The 20,297-nt window shown below is 42.9% G+C and overlaps 1 protein-coding gene across 1 annotated transcript; it reads right to left on the reverse strand.

Annotated features, from left to right (window-relative positions):
* Nucleotides 1–6,103: 6,103 nt before the first annotated feature.
* On the reverse strand, nucleotides 6,104–18,475 carry Klrg1 (killer cell lectin like receptor G1). The gene is made up of 5 exons (XM_052720356.1): nucleotides 18,314–18,475; nucleotides 14,705–14,818; nucleotides 13,316–13,485; nucleotides 7,315–7,412; nucleotides 6,104–7,002 (listed from the first exon to the last, which is right to left on the reverse strand). The coding sequence occupies exons 1-5, from the start codon at nucleotides 18,393–18,395 to the stop codon at nucleotides 6,891–6,893; spliced, it is 576 nt and encodes a 191-aa protein (XP_052576316.1). The 5' UTR covers nucleotides 18,396–18,475; the 3' UTR covers nucleotides 6,104–6,890.
* Nucleotides 18,476–20,297: the final 1,822 nt, after the last annotated feature.

The raw sequence follows: 20,297 nt of genomic DNA on the forward strand, positions 1-20,297 counted from the left end.
TTCATTGGTTATAAAGGATACAGCTGAACAGCCAGATGGAAAAAGTACACAAAACAAGTCATATAGGAAGGAGTGGGGACACCCACACCCTCACTGGGTGTACACTCTTCAGAACTCTGGCCTTCTGAGATTTTTATGCTTCCTTTTGTAGACACAGTTTATTAAATAATTGGCGTGTGATGATCAAATCAACTTTCAGCCCCTCCAGAGGCAGAGCAGTAGAGTTCAAAGTCCCAAGCCTTGATTGTTTTGGTGAACAGCCTAAAGCAGAAACCCTGAAGGTAGGGAGCCTAAAGCTACCTAGGAGGCACCAGGAATCAAACTGGCACACAAAAGTCATCACTTGGGAGGTGACAAAATTGTAGGAGCTGTATGTCAGGAAAAAAAATGAGATCAAATACAGTTTCTAAGAGCATTGATAAACTACAGAGAAGCTGGAGAGAAGACTCAGCAGTTCAGAGCACTGGCTGCTTTTCCAGAGGACCCAGGTTTGATTCTCAGCACCCACATGACAGCTCCCCATAGTCTGTAGCTTCCATTCCAGGGGATCTAGTGCCCTCTTCTGGCCTCCATGGGTCCTGCACACATGTGGAGCACAGACATACATGGAGGAAACGTGTTCATACACATGAAAATGGTGGTGCAAGCCTTTAATCCCAGCACTCAGTGGCAGACCCAGGCGGATCTCTGTGAGTTCGAGGCCAGCCTGGTCTACAGAGTGAGATCCAGGAAAGGCGCAAAGCTACACAGAGAAACCCTGTCTCGAAAAACCAAAACAAAACAAAACAAAACATTTTTTTATTTCTATTTTTTGTTTCTTGTTTGTTTGGTTTTTCGAGACAGGGTTTCTCTGTGGAACAGCCTTGGCTGTCTTGAAACTCACTTTATAGACCAGGCTGGTCTCAAACTCACAGATTTCTGCCTCTGCCTCCTGAGTGCTGGGATTGCATGGGCCTCTACACCTGGCCCATTTCCATTTTTTGAAACACAGTTAAGAGAATGAAAAGGCAAAACACAGGCTGATAGTGCTTTTGCAAAGTCTATCTGAGAAGAACTGTACAGAGAATACGTAAAGGACTTCAGCCAGGCATGGTTGAAGCCTTTGGGAAGTAGACCTAGGTGAATTAGGAGCTCAAGGTTATATTCTGCTACATAGTGAGTTCAAGGCTAGCCACACGAGACTCCAACTCAAGAGGATAAAAAAACAAACCACAACAAAAAATAACTAAGAGTCAAACGGACAAAAGATTTGAACAGAAATTTCCTCAAGAGAAATATTCAGGTGGCAAATAAGTACATTAAACAAACCTGAGCATGACCTTTGAACCCTGACTCTACCCAGTTCTGGGATTACAGGTGTGCACTACCACACTTGGTTCCATAACAACTTTATTTTCAAACTAGAAACAACCTAAAGAACCATAAACACATGGAAGAATACACAAATCATGGTAAATCCGTATAAGGAAATATTAGCACAGAAAAATAAAGTGCAAAAGTAAATGTACAATATGGATGAGTGTCAATTGTGTTAAGTAAAGGAAGACAGGGGGAAATGCACATTGTATAGTTCTTCAAAATTCTATATACTATAGCTTTAAATGATGCAGTCTAGCCAGGCCTGGTGGCACTGCCTGTAGTCCAAATACTCAGAAGGCTGAGACAGGAAGATCATGAGTTCAAGGCGAGCCTGATCCACATCATGAGACCCTGTTCCCACAAAAGATGCAATCTGAACTATAGTGCCAAATAAAGCTTGTTGAGATTTAGTAGTGGAGACGGAAGGGAGGGGAAGAGAATGGTAAAAAGTCATGGGGAACATTTTTGACCACAATGGGTTTCCATCTTGGTGACAGGAAAGACAAACAAGCGTGGCCGAGACACACAAGAATGAGACAATTGTCACATGCGGCAGGCCAGGAGAGCGTGGGAGTTATTCCCAAAGCAATGGTCCTCAAATAAAGGTAACACGGGGGTTTTATTCAGGGAGCCACCCACACAAGCTCATTTCTGAGCATGCTCAGTTGCAAGGTTAAGGAATACATTCCTGAGCATGCTCAGGTTAAGGTCATAATTTTAGAAGGAAAATAGTAAACACACTTTTTAGCGTTCTTAGCTCTGGATGGTTTTCAGGTTTGAGTGTTTGTTCTTTGGTTTGGTTTTAGTTTTTTGTTTATTTTTGCAGTCCAAGGAATTGAACCTGGGTCCTCTCACATGCCACACAGTGCTGTGCCACCGAGCTACAGTCCCAGCATTCTTTCTACTTTTTATATTGAGACAAAGTCTGAGGTGCACAGACTGGCCTGGAACTCACTTTGATTCTTCTTGAACTTTCAATCCTCCTGCCTCAACCTCTCAAGTAGCTGGGATTTCAGGTCTGCACCCCCAGACCTGGTGTTCAAACTGATTTTAAAGGGTAGAAGTGACTAGAAAACCATCACAGTAATTAATCCAAGTAAACAGCAGTTGAGGTACCACAGTTAAACCCGAAGGGAGGGGCCATGAATGATAATCTCTTTTGCTAGCAGAGATAAGAAAATCAGCCAATGGAGTGAACAAGAAAACAGAATAGAAGAAATTGATAAGTTCTTTTGTTACCAAAGAGCTAGAGCAGTGGTTCTCAACCTTCCTCATGCTGTGACCCTTGAGTACAGTTCCTCATGCTGTGGTGACCCCCCCACAACCATAAAATTATTTTGTTGCTACTTCCTAACTGTATTTGCTACTGTTATGAATCATAATGTAAATATCTGATATGCAGGATATCTGATATGCCACCCCAATGGGGTCACAACCCACAGGTTGGGAACCACTGAACTAGCTGTACCTCAGCCTGTAGGTGAGGTGGCCTGAGGTCAGGGACACTTCTCCTGCAACATCTTCCCAGACCACAAACCAAAACTCAGAAGAAAGGTAAAGGGATGATTTAATGAAATCAGACCTGCAGAAAGAAGGAGGCTTGACAGACAAGCCAGGAGAAGAAAAAACTGGTGCCTCAAGTCGGTCCATTGAGACATTTTATGAATGAAAACTGCATTCTGCCCAGGATGACTTGAACCTTGGAATGAAACTCACACACACTCTGCTTCCTCAGGCCAACAGACAAGAAAGATTAACCTCCTTCCGTTACTATGGCTTTAACTCTGAGATCTGCCCTGTGTGGCTCAAAACTCAGGATGGGTGCTGGAGACAGGAGCTAGCTAACTGCATTTAGTACCAGGAATTTATCTTTCAGCATCTCTTAGCTTTGGCCCAGGAAGGAATAGCTAATTATATTTGCTGTCATCAGTTTATCCTTTAGATTGTGGCCAGTGTCTGGGCCAGCTGCGCTTTCCCCAAGGTCCATAATTTTTTTTTGGGGGGGGGTTGTTTGTTTGTTTGTTTGTTTGTTTGAGACAGGATTTCTCTGTGTACCTTTGGAGGCTGTCCTGGAACTCAACCAGACTGGCCTCAAACTCAGAGATCCGCCTGCTTCTGCCTCCTGAGAACTGGGATTAAAAGTGTGAGCCACCACCACCCGGCCCAAGGTCCGTGTCTAATTCATCAGTGACAAGCAGATTGAGAATCGCTTGCTGAAATGCCAGTGTTTGTTCTTCTCTGTCTGTGATACTGAGGACAGAAACCAGGGCCTGCCTGGTGCATGCTAGACAAACACCATTCTACCACTGCCCTGTGTTGAAAGGGTTACGCTGTCCCTTTGAGAATCTGCCTCTTCTCCCAGTCCCCTAACTCTTTGCCAGTTCCAGCACTCCAGTCTGAAATCTAAACAGCAGCATAGAGGGTAGGGCCATTTCCCAAGAAGAGAAAACCCAGGAATAGGGCTGTGTAGAAATATTCACATGGGCTTTAGAAACTGATGGGGAATCAGAGGCAAACTAGAGATGTGCCATTAAGACAATGGACACAGCATATGCTGAAGGCTGTGAAGCAGCCAAAAGGGTGAATTAATTGCACACAGCTTAGGTGGACAGGTCTCAATGACATAACTCTACAGAAAACAGTGAAGCAGTGAGGTATGTCTTGAAAACCATTCAGTTACATTTGAAAGAAAGGCCAGACCTGTCCACTTCCTAAAGATGGGAGCAGACAGAAAGAACATCCCTCGGGGGAAAGGTGAACGGCAGTGGGCATCAGTGAGAAGCGGAAACAGACATGAGAAACATGCATGGCCCAATAAAGACGCTGACACACACTGAGGAGTTTCATGATGCTAATCTCTGTTCTCAGGTTCCAAAATTTGTTTATTAAAGTAGAAGAAAGTAATAAAAATACAAAGAAAGCCGGGCAGTGGTGGTGCATGCCTTTAATCCTAGCACTTGGGAGGCAGAGGCAGGCGGATCTTTGTGAGTTCGAGGCCAGCCTGGTCTACAGAGTGAGTTCCAGGACAGGCACCAAAACTACACAGAGAAACCCTGTCTCAAAAAAAAAAAAAAAAAAAAAAAAACACAAAGAGACAGAAGCCTCAATTCCTGCTACTGTCTAAAGAATATACAGTTTTATTTCCATTTTAACTATTGTCTGAGATACCCTCTACAGAGGTTTCTCCCTCTCTTGGTTATCTTAATCTTATTAATATTCTGGTAGTATCTTAAGTAAATGTCTTATTCCAACCTGGAGAGAATGCCCAAGAGTAAAGATGTGTGCCACCAAGCCTGGTTCCATCCCCAGAACCCACCTGGTGGAAGGAGCAAGCAGCTCAACAAATTGTCCTGACTTCCACACACACTGTGCCACATGTGCAAACACAAACTAAATAAATTAAAATTCAGTGTAAATAAATGGCCACCATACCCTGCTGGAAATGAGCAATTTCTATACTAATACTTCCGGGGGACAGCGAAGTGAAAGATGACACTCAGCACTGGTAACCGTGAGAAATCCTTACACAGCAACTGAACTCTTCGTAAAGGAAACTGTGCACATCCTGCCTACTGTCCCCCTTCATTTATCTTTGAATAAATAACTGAATCAGCGCACCTTCCAGTAGTCAAGCCAGGGTCCAAATGGAGTCATCATCATTATCCCAACAAAGTAGGAGAAAATGCCACCACACCCGTAAGTTGTGAGTGTCCTCATCCAGGAGCAAAGCTGAGAGATCGTAGGAGGATGGGCACGTGTCTCCCCCACTTCCTTCTATGAACATAAAATCCAAATTAAATCAGCTGTTGCCTTTGGGGGTGTTAGTTTCTTACTACTCACTTGGGTGGGCTAGAAGGGCCAGAACACACTTTTTCTGGCCTTTAATCCCTCTAACTCATGGCCTAACAGAAACAACTAGAATAAATATTTTTAACTTCTCTTGTTTTGTTCACCAGCTTGTTCACTAAATATTTGCTGAGCATAGGTATGATCTTAGGTGCTGAAATAGAGTGGTAGAAGAGTGGACTAGGAAAATAAATATGGCAACCCATAAATATTCATCAAAAGACCAAGATTTACTTCAGTCTTGTTGTGTACAGCCTCAAAGGGTCCCTTCTCTCCTCACCTGTGTCCAAACTCTCCCAAGAAGAAATAATGAAATCTTCTCACTTTGGAGACATCAGGACAGGACTCAACCATACAAATTACTACTGTAAAGTTTTCTCTATAAAAATCCCTCTATCAGATTAATGACTATCACTGAGTTCACACACAAAGCACACATTCACCACATAGAACAGAAACTGTCGCACATTGGGTTCTTCAACCACACTCATGCAAACTTATTTGAAAAAGCAGATTAGGTGCAGGTCATCGGGTAAGTGTGAAGAGCTGGGCAGCAGAAAGCAGCACAGGCCATCATGTAAGTGTGAAGAGCTGGGCAGCAGAAAGCAGCACTGGCCGGGCCATCGGGTAAGTGTGAAGAGCTGGGCAGCAGAAAGCAGCACGCTGACCTCATCCACTTGCCACCCCTTGCAGTCATGTCTTCTCGCAGCAAGCAGTGTTTTAGAATGAAACTTCACGCACCAAGAGCCTCGGGCAGGACAGAATGCCCAAAGACAGAACGCACGTTATCTCACATATTCTGTACGCTTCACGCCAATGCACAGAAAAGGACCTCACCAAAATACTACATGCACCCGGTTCTTCAGATTAGATCAGAGTATAAAATAGAAATGGGGCAGAACGGTATTTTTTAATTTTAATTGTGACTTATTTGATTTTAATTTTTAAATGATACATAACAATTGTGCACATTTGTGGGGTACAGCACGATATTTCAATGTAGGTATAAAAGGTCAGTGATCCTGTCAGAGTGGTCAGTACCTCTACCCTCTCAGGCATTTGGGAACGCCCATAGTCCTTTCAACTAGCTATTTTGAAATTCACAATAAATTGGTAGCCGTACAGTAATTACTGATCATTATTGTCACCCCACTGAGCTACGGAGCACTCCAGGCAAACCATTAGCCAACCTGGACCGCTCCGTTCCGCTCCCGGACTCTGTAACTACCGCGCTTCTCCCTACAACTACAGCACAAACTTGTTTAGCTTCCAAGTGTGAGTGAGAACGTGAGGTGTGTGTTTTTCTTTCCAGTTGATCTCCATGTAACATGTGAACATGGCAGAGTTGCATTCCTCTTTTGTGGATAAATAGTTTGCCACATATCACTGACAGAGATGGCAGAGACGGGGATAAGGGAGCCAGCCATTAAAACAAACTTTATCTATTTCATTTGCCCGGATCTAGACTTTAAATGGCTAGCATAATACTTACTTAAAGAGTCTCCAAGAAAGCCCAGCAGGAAAATGTCAACCCCCAGGAGGCTATGGTGATCCTCTGTCTGATGGCATATCATAGCAGGTTTGGTGTTTGTGAGGCATACATTTGTGAACAAAGATTTCCCAGGCCAGTTCCCTCTTTTTAAAGACATGTGGCAGAGTCAAGGCCCAGAACATAGTGGCATCCATCAGTGTATGGTCTTCTTACAAATCCACTGCAAAGGTACTTCACAACTAGAGGCTTGAAGGCCAGCTCTGTTGATGGCACCGCATCTCTGTATCACGCTGTTAAGAGCAATCCTGGAAGCAATCAGAGGTGTCAGTTGATTTTGGTAACGTGCACAGCTTGAAAGTCGTGAAAGAAAAAAGTTGAATCTGTCCCCTTCTCAGCTCCCTCAGGTCCCAAAGCAGCAGGAGAATAAATGGCTTTCTCTGCCCCTTGAAAATGTCACCACATTTTTGACCTTCCTAGGACCACCACTGTTCATTCCTGTCTTTGTTCCTTGTCATCTCTCCTTTTTACTCTCTGCTGTCTGTTGTGTTTTCCTTCTGCTTCCTAAGCCCCCGGTTTTCCCTCTCTTCCTCCCCACCCTCACTCCTCAAAGACTTTACCGTAAGCTTAGAACTGGGCCACCTTCCCAAATCCAGCTACCATTGTTCCTCAAGCCGATCCAGTAAAAGTCCATGCCCAAGAGCTCTCGGAACGGGATCTGAGAGAGAGAGATTGAAGATGGTGAATAAGGACGGCAAAGATGCAGAACCCCGGAGACCCCTTGAGGGAATCACATAATCATCCTTATTCTCTCTCAGAACTGGGTGAGGACCGGACGCTTATGTACCCCAAAATTCATATATTGAAACCCTAACTTCCAGTGTGATGGTACCTGAGTTAATTAGGCTTCCGTGAGGTCATAAGGATGGTGTTCCTGTGACAGGATTCTGTGGCCTTAAAATAAGAGACAGAGCTGAAGCTCTCTCTAAAGCCAAGGAAAGACACCCGTGGAAGAGCTGAAAGGGGCTCTCAGCAGGAACCTTGACTTTTGGAGCCACCCTGGTCTCCAGATAACTAATCCCTCTTTTAGCTTCCAATTTTAATCGGGCTCTGAGTTCTAGCAGAAATCTGTCTATTGCAAAGAGCCGCTTCCCAGCCCTGACCTTTAGTTTACAAGCCCATTCTTACAGTGTAACAGATAAGACATTGCCACAGTTCTGCCTTCCATTGCGACTTCCTTTCTGATTAGATGGAGCCTGATAGGCACTCAACAGAAAGAAGCTCACCTCACTCATCCAAAACACCACCTACAGCTAAACTCAAAGCAATATGCCTGTGTGTCCTCCCACTAGACTCTCGTTTTTCAAATCCTTAATCTTGTATTTGACAAGGGGGCAGGAGGATGGTAAGGCAATGGGCCTTAAGGTAGAATTAAACTAAGTACTCCGGCCTGTGTGCTGTGCTATGTGTGGTAGACCAAGATAAATGATGCTTTGCTCTATACCGTGGTACAATCAAATGAAGATGTTTACGCCCTGAGGGAACTGCCCAAAACATTACACAGAACAAAGAATAAATCCAAGAAGATTAATCTTGTTGTAAGGTTGAGCATTCACGTAATGAATAATTGCATTTTCAATATTTTCCAGTGACAGCTTAATTAATTGAATTTGGGTTGAATTACTTGAATGACCTTTTTATGGTATTTTAGATTAGCATTGGTTGAACAATTTCCTTTGGAGAAAATAGTCTTTCATTAGGAATTGAGAAAGCACAGTGAAATTCCAACTCTGTTGTTATCATGACGCTACTAAATGTCCCATTTGGCTGTCATTTTTGTTCTATTCCTGCCAGATAGTGGCTGAAGAGAAGGAATGTATGGGCTCTGCTGTTGATGGTCTTCGCCTGACTGCAACCTCACCAGCAAGAAGGAAGAGCTCTGCTCAAAGTCCAGTGAAGAATAAGCTCTCTCTGCATGCCCAGGGATGGCAGACCCCTGAAAACCTCCTGTGCTCTTTACTCAGCCTGGAATCTCCTCCATTTTCTCTTCGCTGGGTTTCAGGTTTTCATTACACACACAAAGGCTTGCAAGATCTGGGCCCTGCCAACCGCTTATCCACCAACTTCCAGCCCCATCAACCTTCTTTCTGTTTTTTTCTAACAGGCCAAGAACAAACATTCTTGCCTGAGGTCTTTGCACAGCGTTTCCTTCTTACTGTAACGCCCTCCCGCTGGATTTTCACATGGCTGTCACCGTGCAGGCCTCCCTCGGTCCAGCTTCTGAGGGGTCCATGTAAAACAGTGCCTACAGTCACTGCTACCTCCACCTGCACAGTGTCTCCACAGCATGAGTTAGCGTATTTGTTCACGGCTTTGTGTCTTCTGACTAAATACAGTCACGGTAATGGCAAGAACTCTTGCTTACAATCTGCCCAACACCTTGAGGAAATACAGGAAACTCTATCCAGCAAGCACTTCTGGAGCAGTAGGCTGTGGAGTCAGGTGTCGCGTGCCAGGAGAGGAAAAGCCTCCTAAACATAAATCTCCGCCCCTTTTGCCTCGCCAGAGTCCTAAGTGCGCATGCGGGGGCAGCAAGGACAAACAAAGGAGAGGGTCTGGGATGAAGTGGCCTTCCAGTGTTCCGGGGTGGCTTGGACCTTCATGCATTTCTAAGCTCACTTGCTAAAAAGATGGCTTGAATTAAAAGAGAAAAGTGTGTTGTCGGCTTTCTCCCTGGCTCTCTAAGAAAACCTTTCATTTCTTGGGCTGGGGCTGGGGTTCGGTGGTAAAGCGATTATCTAGTACATACAGGGCTCCCGATCAGTCTCCCTCACCATAAGAGAGAAGGAAAATATTCATTGCATTTTCTCATCAGCTCCAAGGGAGGAAGCAGACTAATAAAGAGCACGCCCATTAACTCCCTGCTTGCGCTGGTTTATTATGTGATGCTAAGCCACCTGACCAGCCCTTTCTCCTCAAGATGAATCCAGATATTCACAATTTTCCCCATGTCACTCATACTTGAAGGGCATTCCATGTGGAAAACGCCTTCAAACACAGATAAAATTATTTTTCTATTTTCTGATTGGTTCATTGGAGTGTGTGGACACGTGTACATGTGTCTGACTGAAGAAACACTGTAAAAATATACCCAAGGGTGTTACTCAGGACTCTTATCCCACAAAGAGAGTGCAAAATGGAACACTTGGGTGTTGTGTCACTTCCGGAACTATTACTGTTTGCTTGAAAGGAAAAAAAAATTCAAAAACTAAAAATAAGAAACAAAGATGTTATTTTTAAATTTTAATTTAAAAAATTAAACAAATGCATATTTTTCTTTCCCTTTCCTCTTTTTCTAAGGTCAATGTTTAAACTTTAAATCGGGCTTGGTGGCACATACCTTTAATCCCAGTGCTCAGAAGGCAGAGGCAGGTGGATCTCTGAGTTTGAGGCCAGCCTGGTCTACAGAGTGAGTTCCAGGACAGCCAGAGCTACATAGAGAAACCCTATCTCAAAACCAAACAAACAAAAAACATATATATTGCATATACAAGCTATTCTATACTACATGCAAATATATGTATATATACACACAACTTATAGGCAATACTTTTAATAAAATGAAACTATCTTTAAGGCACAAAAGTACATTCCTTAAGTTTCCAAATTAATACGGTCCATGGATTGCATCTGAGCTATTTTAATACATATTGAGGAAAGCCAGTCTCACAAAAGAACTATTAAATAGTCAGATGTTTTGATGGATCAACACAGTTTTAATGACTAAAACATAACCAAGATGCCCAAAGAAAAATAATGGATGTGAATATAATCATAGCTCATAATAATTAAACATAGGTAGAATTGTATCTTAAGAATTTGAAAAGATTTAAGCAATATTAGAATAAATCAGAATCTTAGTCTCTAAAAAGAAAATATTTCACAAATTTTAACAATTACCTAGAATAATTTAGCACTAGATGGAAGAAAAAAAGTGAAATAGTGTTATCCGCTAACAGCACAAGGTCAGACGTAAGGCGTCAACGAACTCTAGGTACACAGGATGTGTGTTTCTAGACAGAATGTCTCCTGTTTTCAAAAACACGAGAAAAGAATTTTCATGTGAGGTGCTTACAGCAATGCATGTAGGTATCAACTTGAAAAACAGTAAGTTTCCCTGAGGTCTTAAAACAACGGGATTTGCTGCCTTAGGGGAGCCGTAAATAAACCAAAAAGGACATTGAGTGGTAAAGAAAAAAAAAACATGATTTGAAAATAATTGTCGCCAGGCTCAGGACAGGGCTGAAAAGAAATCAACTAAGTTGTTTTTTTTGTTTGTTTGTTTGTTTTTCTAAATAATAACCAGATAGCCTCCATTTGTAGCAAATTAATTCTGAGGGAGTATATTACACCAAGGGAATGCCAGTTTAAAACGTTTAAATTATTTACTTATTTATGCTGGGGAAGTGGGGCAAGCCACAGCACGCAGGCGTGGAGGTCAGAGGACAGCTTGCAGGACTGTCCCGCCCCTCTACGGCCCTGGTGCCAGGGATCGAACTCAGGTCGTCAGGTTTGGTGGCAAGCACCTTTACTCACCGAACCATCTGGTTGCTCTGAAAGTTTTCAGTTTTAATAGGCTCGTATAGCTGCAGAGACTCACTCTGTAGCCCAGGGTGGCCCAGAGCACATGCGTCTCCTGCTTCAGCCTACTGAGGGGTGAAACTACAGGCACGTGCCACCAGGCCCAGGTTTTCGTTCTTAGATGTGGTCTTTTGGTAGATTTCCAGACCATGCATGAAACTGGGAATATTGCTCCTACTGTAACATAGTAAGCAAGTCTTGCCTTGAGAACAGTGGGAGAGCGCACTCTACCAACCTACCATTTTGTTATAGAATTTGACAAAAGGTGGAGAAAGAAGAAAAAAAAAAGAATCAAGTAAGAATCCACGAGAATGTGGAAAGAAACTTATCAGTAGCTGTTACTAAATCCATCAGGGGCACTCGACACCCTCCAACGCTGACTGGAACCCAGGGCTCAGGGGTTAAGAGAAAGCAGTCTCATTTTGGAAATGCAGCTGACTAAACTCTAGCAAGTGTTCTCTGCAGTGGGTACAGGAGCCAGGAAACATAAGGAAAGAAAGACAAAATCCCTCTAGAACCCCTTCCCCTGGGCAGAAAGACAGAGACATCGCCAAGTCTCAGACACTCCGCATCTTAGCCCTTCCCAAACTCTTCAGCGCATGGTGTGATTTATGTTGTGGCTGCCGCTAATTCTCTGTGGCCAATTCTCACTTGTCTTGTGGTGTGACTCACTGATGCTGTGTCTGTAGCTTGGGAGGCAAACTTTCGGAGCTAATTGCTCACTTTTGCTATTGATCCTCAAAACAGCTATAACAAAAGGATACCAGTTGCTACGAAAGTTCCCGAAAACAAGGCTATTCTTCCCCTGTGTAGTGAAAAGATTCCAGTGTCTCTTCCACTTTGGCTTAGAGAAGGGGTGAAGGAAAAGCTAATCTCTGAGGAATGGTTTGGAGTTCAGATCCTTCCAGGATTTCAAGTGTATATGTGTTCTTTTGAGAGAAAATAAACTAAATTAATCATCTATTCTCAAAATAGGAATTAGCAAACCAGGTGTGTGTGGACTCCTTTAATCCCAGTAGGTTAATCTGAGAAGAAGGCTGTGTCCAGAAAATCATGAATTTGAAACCAGCCTGGGCTACAAAATCCCTACCTTTCAATTACTAATTAACTATTCTCTATGATTTGATTTTATTTCTCCCAAATTAAAGCAAACAATAATATCAAAACAAAAAAAAATCAAGACGTTAACATGAAAAACCATACTAAGATTTCTTACTTTCTTTTTACATGTAATTGTAATCGAGTCTGGTCAAGTTTGTGCCAGGATATCGACTCCTCACACTGCTAACCTCCTCAAGGACCAGCAGAAGTATGGAGAGGAACTTAGGAAACAGGACCCCCAGTTTCTCTCCTTCTTAAGTCAACCTTCTGGACAGTTTCCAGTTTAGAATCCACTGCATTCTAATGAAGGACAAGACAACAAACACTCAGGTGAGGACATTAAGTCCCTAGTGTGGCCCTTCTGTCCTGCAGTCCCTCTCCTTTCCTCCCTCCACAGACTCCGCAGAAATCACTGCTGCCTTGTTGGCCTGCGTGTTTCAGGACCCAATGCCTTTTAACTAAGTCTGTGTTTTAGGCCTAGTTCTTTGCTGAAATGCTTGCCACCATCTCACCTCACCACCACCACCCCACACACACACAAGCATGTACACAAGCACACCATGGCATGTATGTACACACACACACACACACACACACACACACACACACACACACAAATAAATAATTGTTCAAATAGACATACAAATAAATAAACAATTGTTTATACATACACATACACACACACACACACACACACACACACACACACACACACACACATACAAAAGCTAGGAGGCTGAGGCAGGAAGATCACAAGTTCAAAGCCATCCTGAACTACATAGCAAGATCTCATCTAAAAGGAGGGAAAGAATGGGTGAGGGGAGAGGAGGAGAGAAGGAGAGGGAAATAGCTCTCTATTTTCTACATGTTTTTATTTACCACTTCCTGTTCATCCGGAAACGTAAGGAGATGTGAGCCTTTGTCTGCACAGAATTCCAAACTAGAATTCCAATCCCTTTTCTCCACTGAGAAATAGTAACAGTGGCTACCATTCTTCATCCAGAAGTTGGGGCAGCTGGGGCAGTGGGCACACACAGAGTCCTTGGAGCCTAGAAGGAAGAGGGCACAGCTCACATCTTTTTGGACCAAAGTAAAAGGGAGGTATAAGAAAACATGGCATCTCCAGTGTCTATCTTGCCCTACCCTTTTTCAAACTAAAGTTTAAGGAAATCCATAATACACGGCCTCAAACTGAATGGTCCACAATATCCAGCTCATCAGTTCTGATGTACACACCGCTAAGCAAGCTTGGTTCTGACAGAAGGTCTGGTCTGCCTGAGGATTGCAGAGTGTGCAGTACGCTGAAAATCATCTGTATGCATATGATACATACACACTGCATAAAGGATGCAAGCATCTGCATGGCACATATCTATGTACTGTCTGTATATCCTAAAATGCATTCACTGTATAACTACATGGGTACATCTGCCCTTACATGGGCAGAATCATTCAAGATGTCCAGCCTCAAGACAGCATGCCACTATGTGTACTGGAAAAGGAAACAAACCAGAAAGAACCAACCAACAGATGTGATCATCTGGAGCCAATAGAAATTGGAAAGAATTTTTATACTCAGAAAAACTGACTTACTTGAATATATATATATATATACATATATATATATATATATATATATATATATATATATATAATTTTTCTGACAGAAAAGCACATCAGATGCTAAAGTGAAAAGAGCTAGAATTCTCCTTACTGGATTTTTCTTGAAGATACAATCCTCTTTCTTTTAAAGCACTTGAAATGAGTGGGCACTGTGAAAACATCTCCAGGACTTCAAATAAGGTTCCACATTCTATTGGTTTTCTCCTTCCGTGAGACACATTGCATAAACTCACCACAAGCCGTTCTGCCATGGGACCATGAGAGCACATAAATACATACAACTGTGGTCAGACTACATATTCTAGACTGGGAGCCAGAAAGTGGGAAGAGCTTTCCTTGTCACACAAGGACTAGGTTACTTCCTGTGGGAAGGCTGCACATGGTACCAGGATTGGGGTCTGCAAACTGAAGTGTTAATTGCATTTTGTGGACTTGCGCCTTTTCCAGACAACTGTGGTATAATCAGCCTGGATCTGAAAGTCCCAACTGTTTCTCTGCAGAAAGTTACAGCCTGAATATACAATGTGGAGAGGGGGGCTGAATCCTTAGAATTCTCTAGTAAAGTCTGTAAAGCTCTGTCACTGACAGTCATCTTGCTTTTTCATACAGAAGGAAAGGTTAATCTGGGGTGAAGTCAGCACTTACCACAGCACAGGATCCGTTGGTACATCAGCAAGCTCATGAGAATGAGAATCATGGCCAAAAGCCCCAAAGCCACTGTCACAAGGCAGGAAAGACTGCGGGGCCTGGGTAAGACAGCTGCAGAGACACAATCCAATGCAAGACCCTGAGCCAGACACAGAAACTCAGGCAAGAATCTCGGATGTCTTGAAGCAATTCCACCTCGGAAAACAGAAACCCAGGCCACGTAGGTTTCTTTGCTGGTTCAGTCTGGCACTTGCTCTCGAGTTAAAGAAAACTCTTGCCTTTGGGATTGTGGCTTTTATGCTCGCACACTTGGATAGTGAGGTAGTATGTAGACAGTCTCTGCCTCTTAGGAACTGAAGGACAATTTGGCGTGTTTACCAGAACTGCAAAGCATTTGCCTTTCATCCCAGCAATTTCTCCTAGAGAAACATTTTTCTACAGATACCACACAAGTGCAAAATACCATACTTATAAGGCAGCAACATCTGCCTATACGAAGAAAAGGCTGAATGTCTAAAATGAATGAATGTCTAAAAATCTAAATTTTTATCAACAAAAGACCAGCCAAATATATTTATATTCATGAAATATGTAGCTTCTGAAGAGGGATTTTTTTTAAGCCAATGTGAAGTGATTTTTACATGTATAACTAAGAGAAAGATATATTCCTCAGAACAGGGGATGCTTGATATCACTAAAGTCTATCCAAGATCACTTCTCTGTCTTTCAGCAAGATCAAACATGGAAGTCCATCCAGGCATTCCATAGTGTTTTCCCTTGAAGAGAGGAAATGGGAGGTTGGTTGGGAGCAGAAACAGAAGCGAGATACTTTCGCTTGTTTTCTTTCGTATCCTTCAAATTTTAAATAAAATTTAAAGTGAAATGAAATAACCTTCATCTCAGATGAAGATGATAAAATCCACATTGTTTTGCATGTAACTATTGGAAATATAATTAGAATAGGTTGGCCTTGGGTTTAAGGATGGAGCATTGTGTCACATAAACTATGGCTACACAGCCTCTAAGAATGTTGTATTTCTAGTTTGAAAGTGAAAATATTTTTCTCAGATTTTTGTTTAAAAATCACAGATGTCTTAGAGTTTGGTGCTGTGGAAATTATGTGTAAAGAGCAACTGTAAAGATTTTTTTATCCCTTTGGTTATCTTTAAATAAAACAATTGTTTTGAAGCTGAATATGGTGGCTCATGACTATAATGCCAGCATTTGGGACGTAGAGGCAGAAGGGTCAGTAATTCAAGGTCATCTTTGCTATATAGCAAATTCGGGGCCAGCTTGGTCTACATGAGACTCTGTCTCAGAAGAGAAAGAAAATTTAATTTTTCTAATTTAGTCTCATATACTTATTCAAATTTTAGATAAATTATTCTTACACACTTGTATCTATGAAGAATTCTCAGTTTCTTAAAGTAATTTCATAATGAGAGAGGTTCATAAGAGTTCAGCATGATAAATATTTTGGCTCATGAATCCCAAATCACTAGCATTATATGACACAAACCACAACGAACAAATAGATTTCATCTTTAATCCCAGCACTCAGGAGGCAGAAGCAGGCTGATCTCTGTGAGTCTGAGGTCAGCCTGATCTACAGAGTGAGTTCCAGGACAGCTAGAGTTATATAGAAAGACCCTGTCTCAGTTGTTTAGCTTGAACTGTTTAGGGGGCCCCCAAACAGTGAGACAGAGACCTGTCCTTAGTGCATGAGCTGGCATTTTGGAACCTAGTGCCTATGCTGAGACACTTTGCTCAGCCTTGATGCAGGAAGGAGGGACTTGGACCTGCCTCAAATGAATGTACCAGGCTCTGCTGACTCCCCAGGGGAGACCTTACCTTGGAGGAGGTGGTAATGGGGGGTGGGTTGGGAGGGAAGCCTGGGGGGAGGGTGGGAGGAGGGAGGACAGGGGAATACGTGGTTGATATGTAAGACAAATAGAAAATCTCTTAATAAAAATTTTTTTTAAAAAAAAGAACCTGTCTCAAATAAATAAATAAAGATAAAATAAATAACTGATACACCAGATTTGTGGTATAGATGACTTTTTAAATTTATGGTTCCCCCACCTCCACCTCCCTCCCGAAACAGGGTTTCTCTGTGTAGCTCTGGCTGTCCTGGAACTCACTCTGTACACCAGGCTAGCCTCAAACTCCCAGAGATCCACCTGCCTCTGCCTCATGATGTTGAGATTAAAGGCGTGCGCCACCAAGCCCACCTACAGAGATGACTTATCAATGAAATTAAAAACCCTCATTTGTAGTTGTTTGCTAAATGAAGAAAAAATGGTATCAAATTATATTTGTATTTGGGTAGCCACCATCCAACTTAAGAACATAAGTAAATCAAAAATTTTAATTTATTTTGTGTATATATTACTTCCAACTATTTATGTTCTTTACTTAACACATAGTATTGTATATAACATATATTAAGTTCTATACTTCAAATATACATTCCTTTTGACTTAATATTTCTGTTCCTCACAAATTAGAGCATATATAATAGAGAAAAACTCACATATATAAAGATGCATAGTTCTATATAGTTTTGTAGAAACAGAAATGCCCATGATTTAGAAAATATGGCAATGTTTTCAAACGGCAGCATTAAAAATTGTAACTAAGCCAGGCAGTGGTGGCGCATGCCTTTATTCCCAGCACTCGGGAGGCAGAGCCAGGCGGATCTCTGTGAGTTCGAGGCCAGCCTGGGCTACAAAGTGAGTTCCAGGAAAGGCACAAAACTACACAGAGAAACCCTGTCTCGAAAAAAAAAAAAAATTGTAACCGAAAAAAGGAAAAGATGACGAAAGGTTGTATAACAAACAAGAAAGTCTACAAAACTACAGAAGAGACTGTATCCTCTGCTAGTCACCTGCTTGAGATGTGAAATCAAGTACTAATTCGGGCATTTACGTTGGTCCCTGTCTCAGATGGGAATCTGCACAGAAAATGCAGATTTTTGGTGGGTGTTGGTGCTCCCTGACCCCCCCCCCACCCCAGATCACAGGACCAGCCATCTGCAGAGCTCAGCATTCTATTCCCCATCAACAGTCAGTTGCAATAGAGAAGTGGGGTGGGAAATAGGAAACAAATACACACTCGTGGATACACTCGTGGATCCACTCGCCTCTCAAGAAGTCTTACCATTGCCCCTCAGTAAAGCTGTTGCTTTCTCCACACCATGGCTGGGGAAACAGAGATGGTAGGATTTCAACAGCTAAAGTAAATTGCTCCAAGCTTGACAGCAGACAAAACTCTCTCACAAAGCTCTTACTTTAGATCAGGATCAGTAAAGAACAGCATGCTTATCTAGATGTATAAAAATCCTTAAGAATAAAGAAAAAAATTAACCAAAAAAAAAAGATGGCTTTGCCACTGCTTGGCCTTAGCTTGGCCTTAGCGTCGCAGAAGTGCCTAGAAAAGATCACAGCTGCGCTCCACACCGAAAGTCCATATCCCACATCGGCACTGCAAACTGAACCCAAAAGTATCTCTTCAAACTGTCCTCAGTTTCCTGCACTCTGTCCTCCCGACTGCTCTCCTCTCCACTCGCCCTCGGCCCGGTCTTCAGTGCTGATGTGGTTCACTCACCTTTGGGCTTCCGTCTGGACTCTTCTTGGACTTGAGGTGCAGCCGGCAGCTCCAATGTGTAGTAAACAGCGCTGTCAGTCATCTCTACCAAAGGCTGCCACACTCAGTCGAGAGTGTTGAGTGAGCGCAGGGTGAGAAGACGCACCGGTGAGGAAATGGCCCATCCTGTAAAACAGCAGCAGGAAACTTGACAGAAACAGAAGCATTTCTTCAGGAAATGATTCAAGTTCTAGGGCTGCTAGAGATCGTAATATTCAAATTGCTCTTTAAAGGGGCGACTGTGGCACACTCCTTAGATGCTCGTTAGGCACACTCTGACTCCCAATCTCATCTCGCCCTGCTGGGATAACAGTGTTCAAGCCCAGAAGTTTCCATATGGATTCAGCACTAAAAATGAGGAGTTCCTAGACTTCCCTTCGAAAAGAGATAGACACCAACTAGAGCTGATGCCATCATCTCGGGGACCTTCTGAGTAGTGATGAATGCTTGTGTGATGGGCTGCTGGCTTCATGGACCTGTGTCATGGGAGAAACCGATTCCCACGTATTTTGAGAGTGTGACACAGCACATTCTTCCAGGTTATGTTCACCTTTATTCCTCACAGTGGCAAATACATCATGACCTTTTCTCATTGCTTTATCTTTCTATGCAAAGACAATTACAAAAAGAAATGAAAACTAATGAAGTACCAGCAATTGATTTCTAGCAGGAGAAAATAAAAATAATAAAACTAATTTAAAAAAAAAAAAAAAAAGCCAATAAAAACTCAAGTAAGAAAAACATGGGAATTGAAAAACAGATGAGATCATTGTCCTGGCTAGTTTATTGTCAACTTGACACAGGCCAGAGTCATTTGGGAAAGGGAATTCTCAACTGAGACAATGTCTCCATAAGACTGGCCTGTAGACAAACCCGTAGGCATTTTCTTAATTAGTGACGGATGTGGGAGAGCCCAGCCCATTGTGAGCGGTGCCATCGCTGGAATGGTGGGCCTGGGGTGTATAAGAAAGCAGGCAGAGCAAGGTAGGGGAAGCAAGGTAGTAAGAGCACTCCTCTGCATCAGCTCCTGTCTTAGGTTCCTGCCTGTTTGAGTTCTCACCCTGACTTCTTCAGTGATGGACTGTTACATGGAGGTGAGACGAAATAAACCCCTTCCTCCCCAAGGAGCTTCTGGTCATGATGTTTTATCACAGCAATAGATACCTAAGACAATCGCTAAATTGAGTGAATAAAGACAGAAGAGGGGAAAGAGAGAGAACCAGAGACGGTTAATGAAAACTAATAGAATTGTTTCCAGCCGTGACAGAGAGGTCCTGGACTTGCTTCCAATCAAGAAAATTGCTGCCTACAAAGAGAGAGAGAGAGAGAGAGAGAGAGAGAGAGAGAGAGAGAGAGAGAGAGAGAGAGAGAATATGCAGGAGAGTGTGTGTTGTGGTCTCTGAGCAAAGAGAGTTACTAAGGTGAATACAACTCTCCACCCTGGCCCCCATGGGTCCTTTCTGACTCAGAACAGGAAAAGGAGTCCTAACCAGGGCAGAGGTCACACTCACCAGCTGCTAACGTGGCTGGAATGTGCATGGCCCAGGAACTGATAAGAGCTATGCAGAGGGAGGTACCTGAAAGACCGCAGAGGAATCCACCACAGGTGTGACTGAAAACTAGGATGCTCCTTCATGAAATAAAACTGCATCTCGTTAACACGAGAGTTCAGATCCCCGGCACCCACATAAAAAGCCAGTCATGGCGGCACGCAACTGCAATCCTATCCTGGGACAGACAGTAGAGGCAGGAGGATCCCTGGGGCTCACTGGCCAACCGGCCTAGCCAAATTGATGAGCTACAGGTTCAGTGAGAGACTCTGTCTCAAAATAATAATAGTTGTTGTTATTACTATTTGAACAGTTGCAGAAGACACCCAACATAGACCTCTCTACGTGCACACACACACATATGCACACATACACATGTGCACACACACATATGC

The sequence above is a fragment of the Peromyscus californicus genome, unplaced genomic scaffold (genome assembly GCF_007827085.1).
Source record: "Peromyscus californicus insignis strain IS unplaced genomic scaffold, ASM782708v3 Scaffold_6__1_contigs__length_162567912, whole genome shotgun sequence".
NCBI lineage: Eukaryota > Metazoa > Chordata > Mammalia > Rodentia > Cricetidae > Peromyscus > Peromyscus californicus.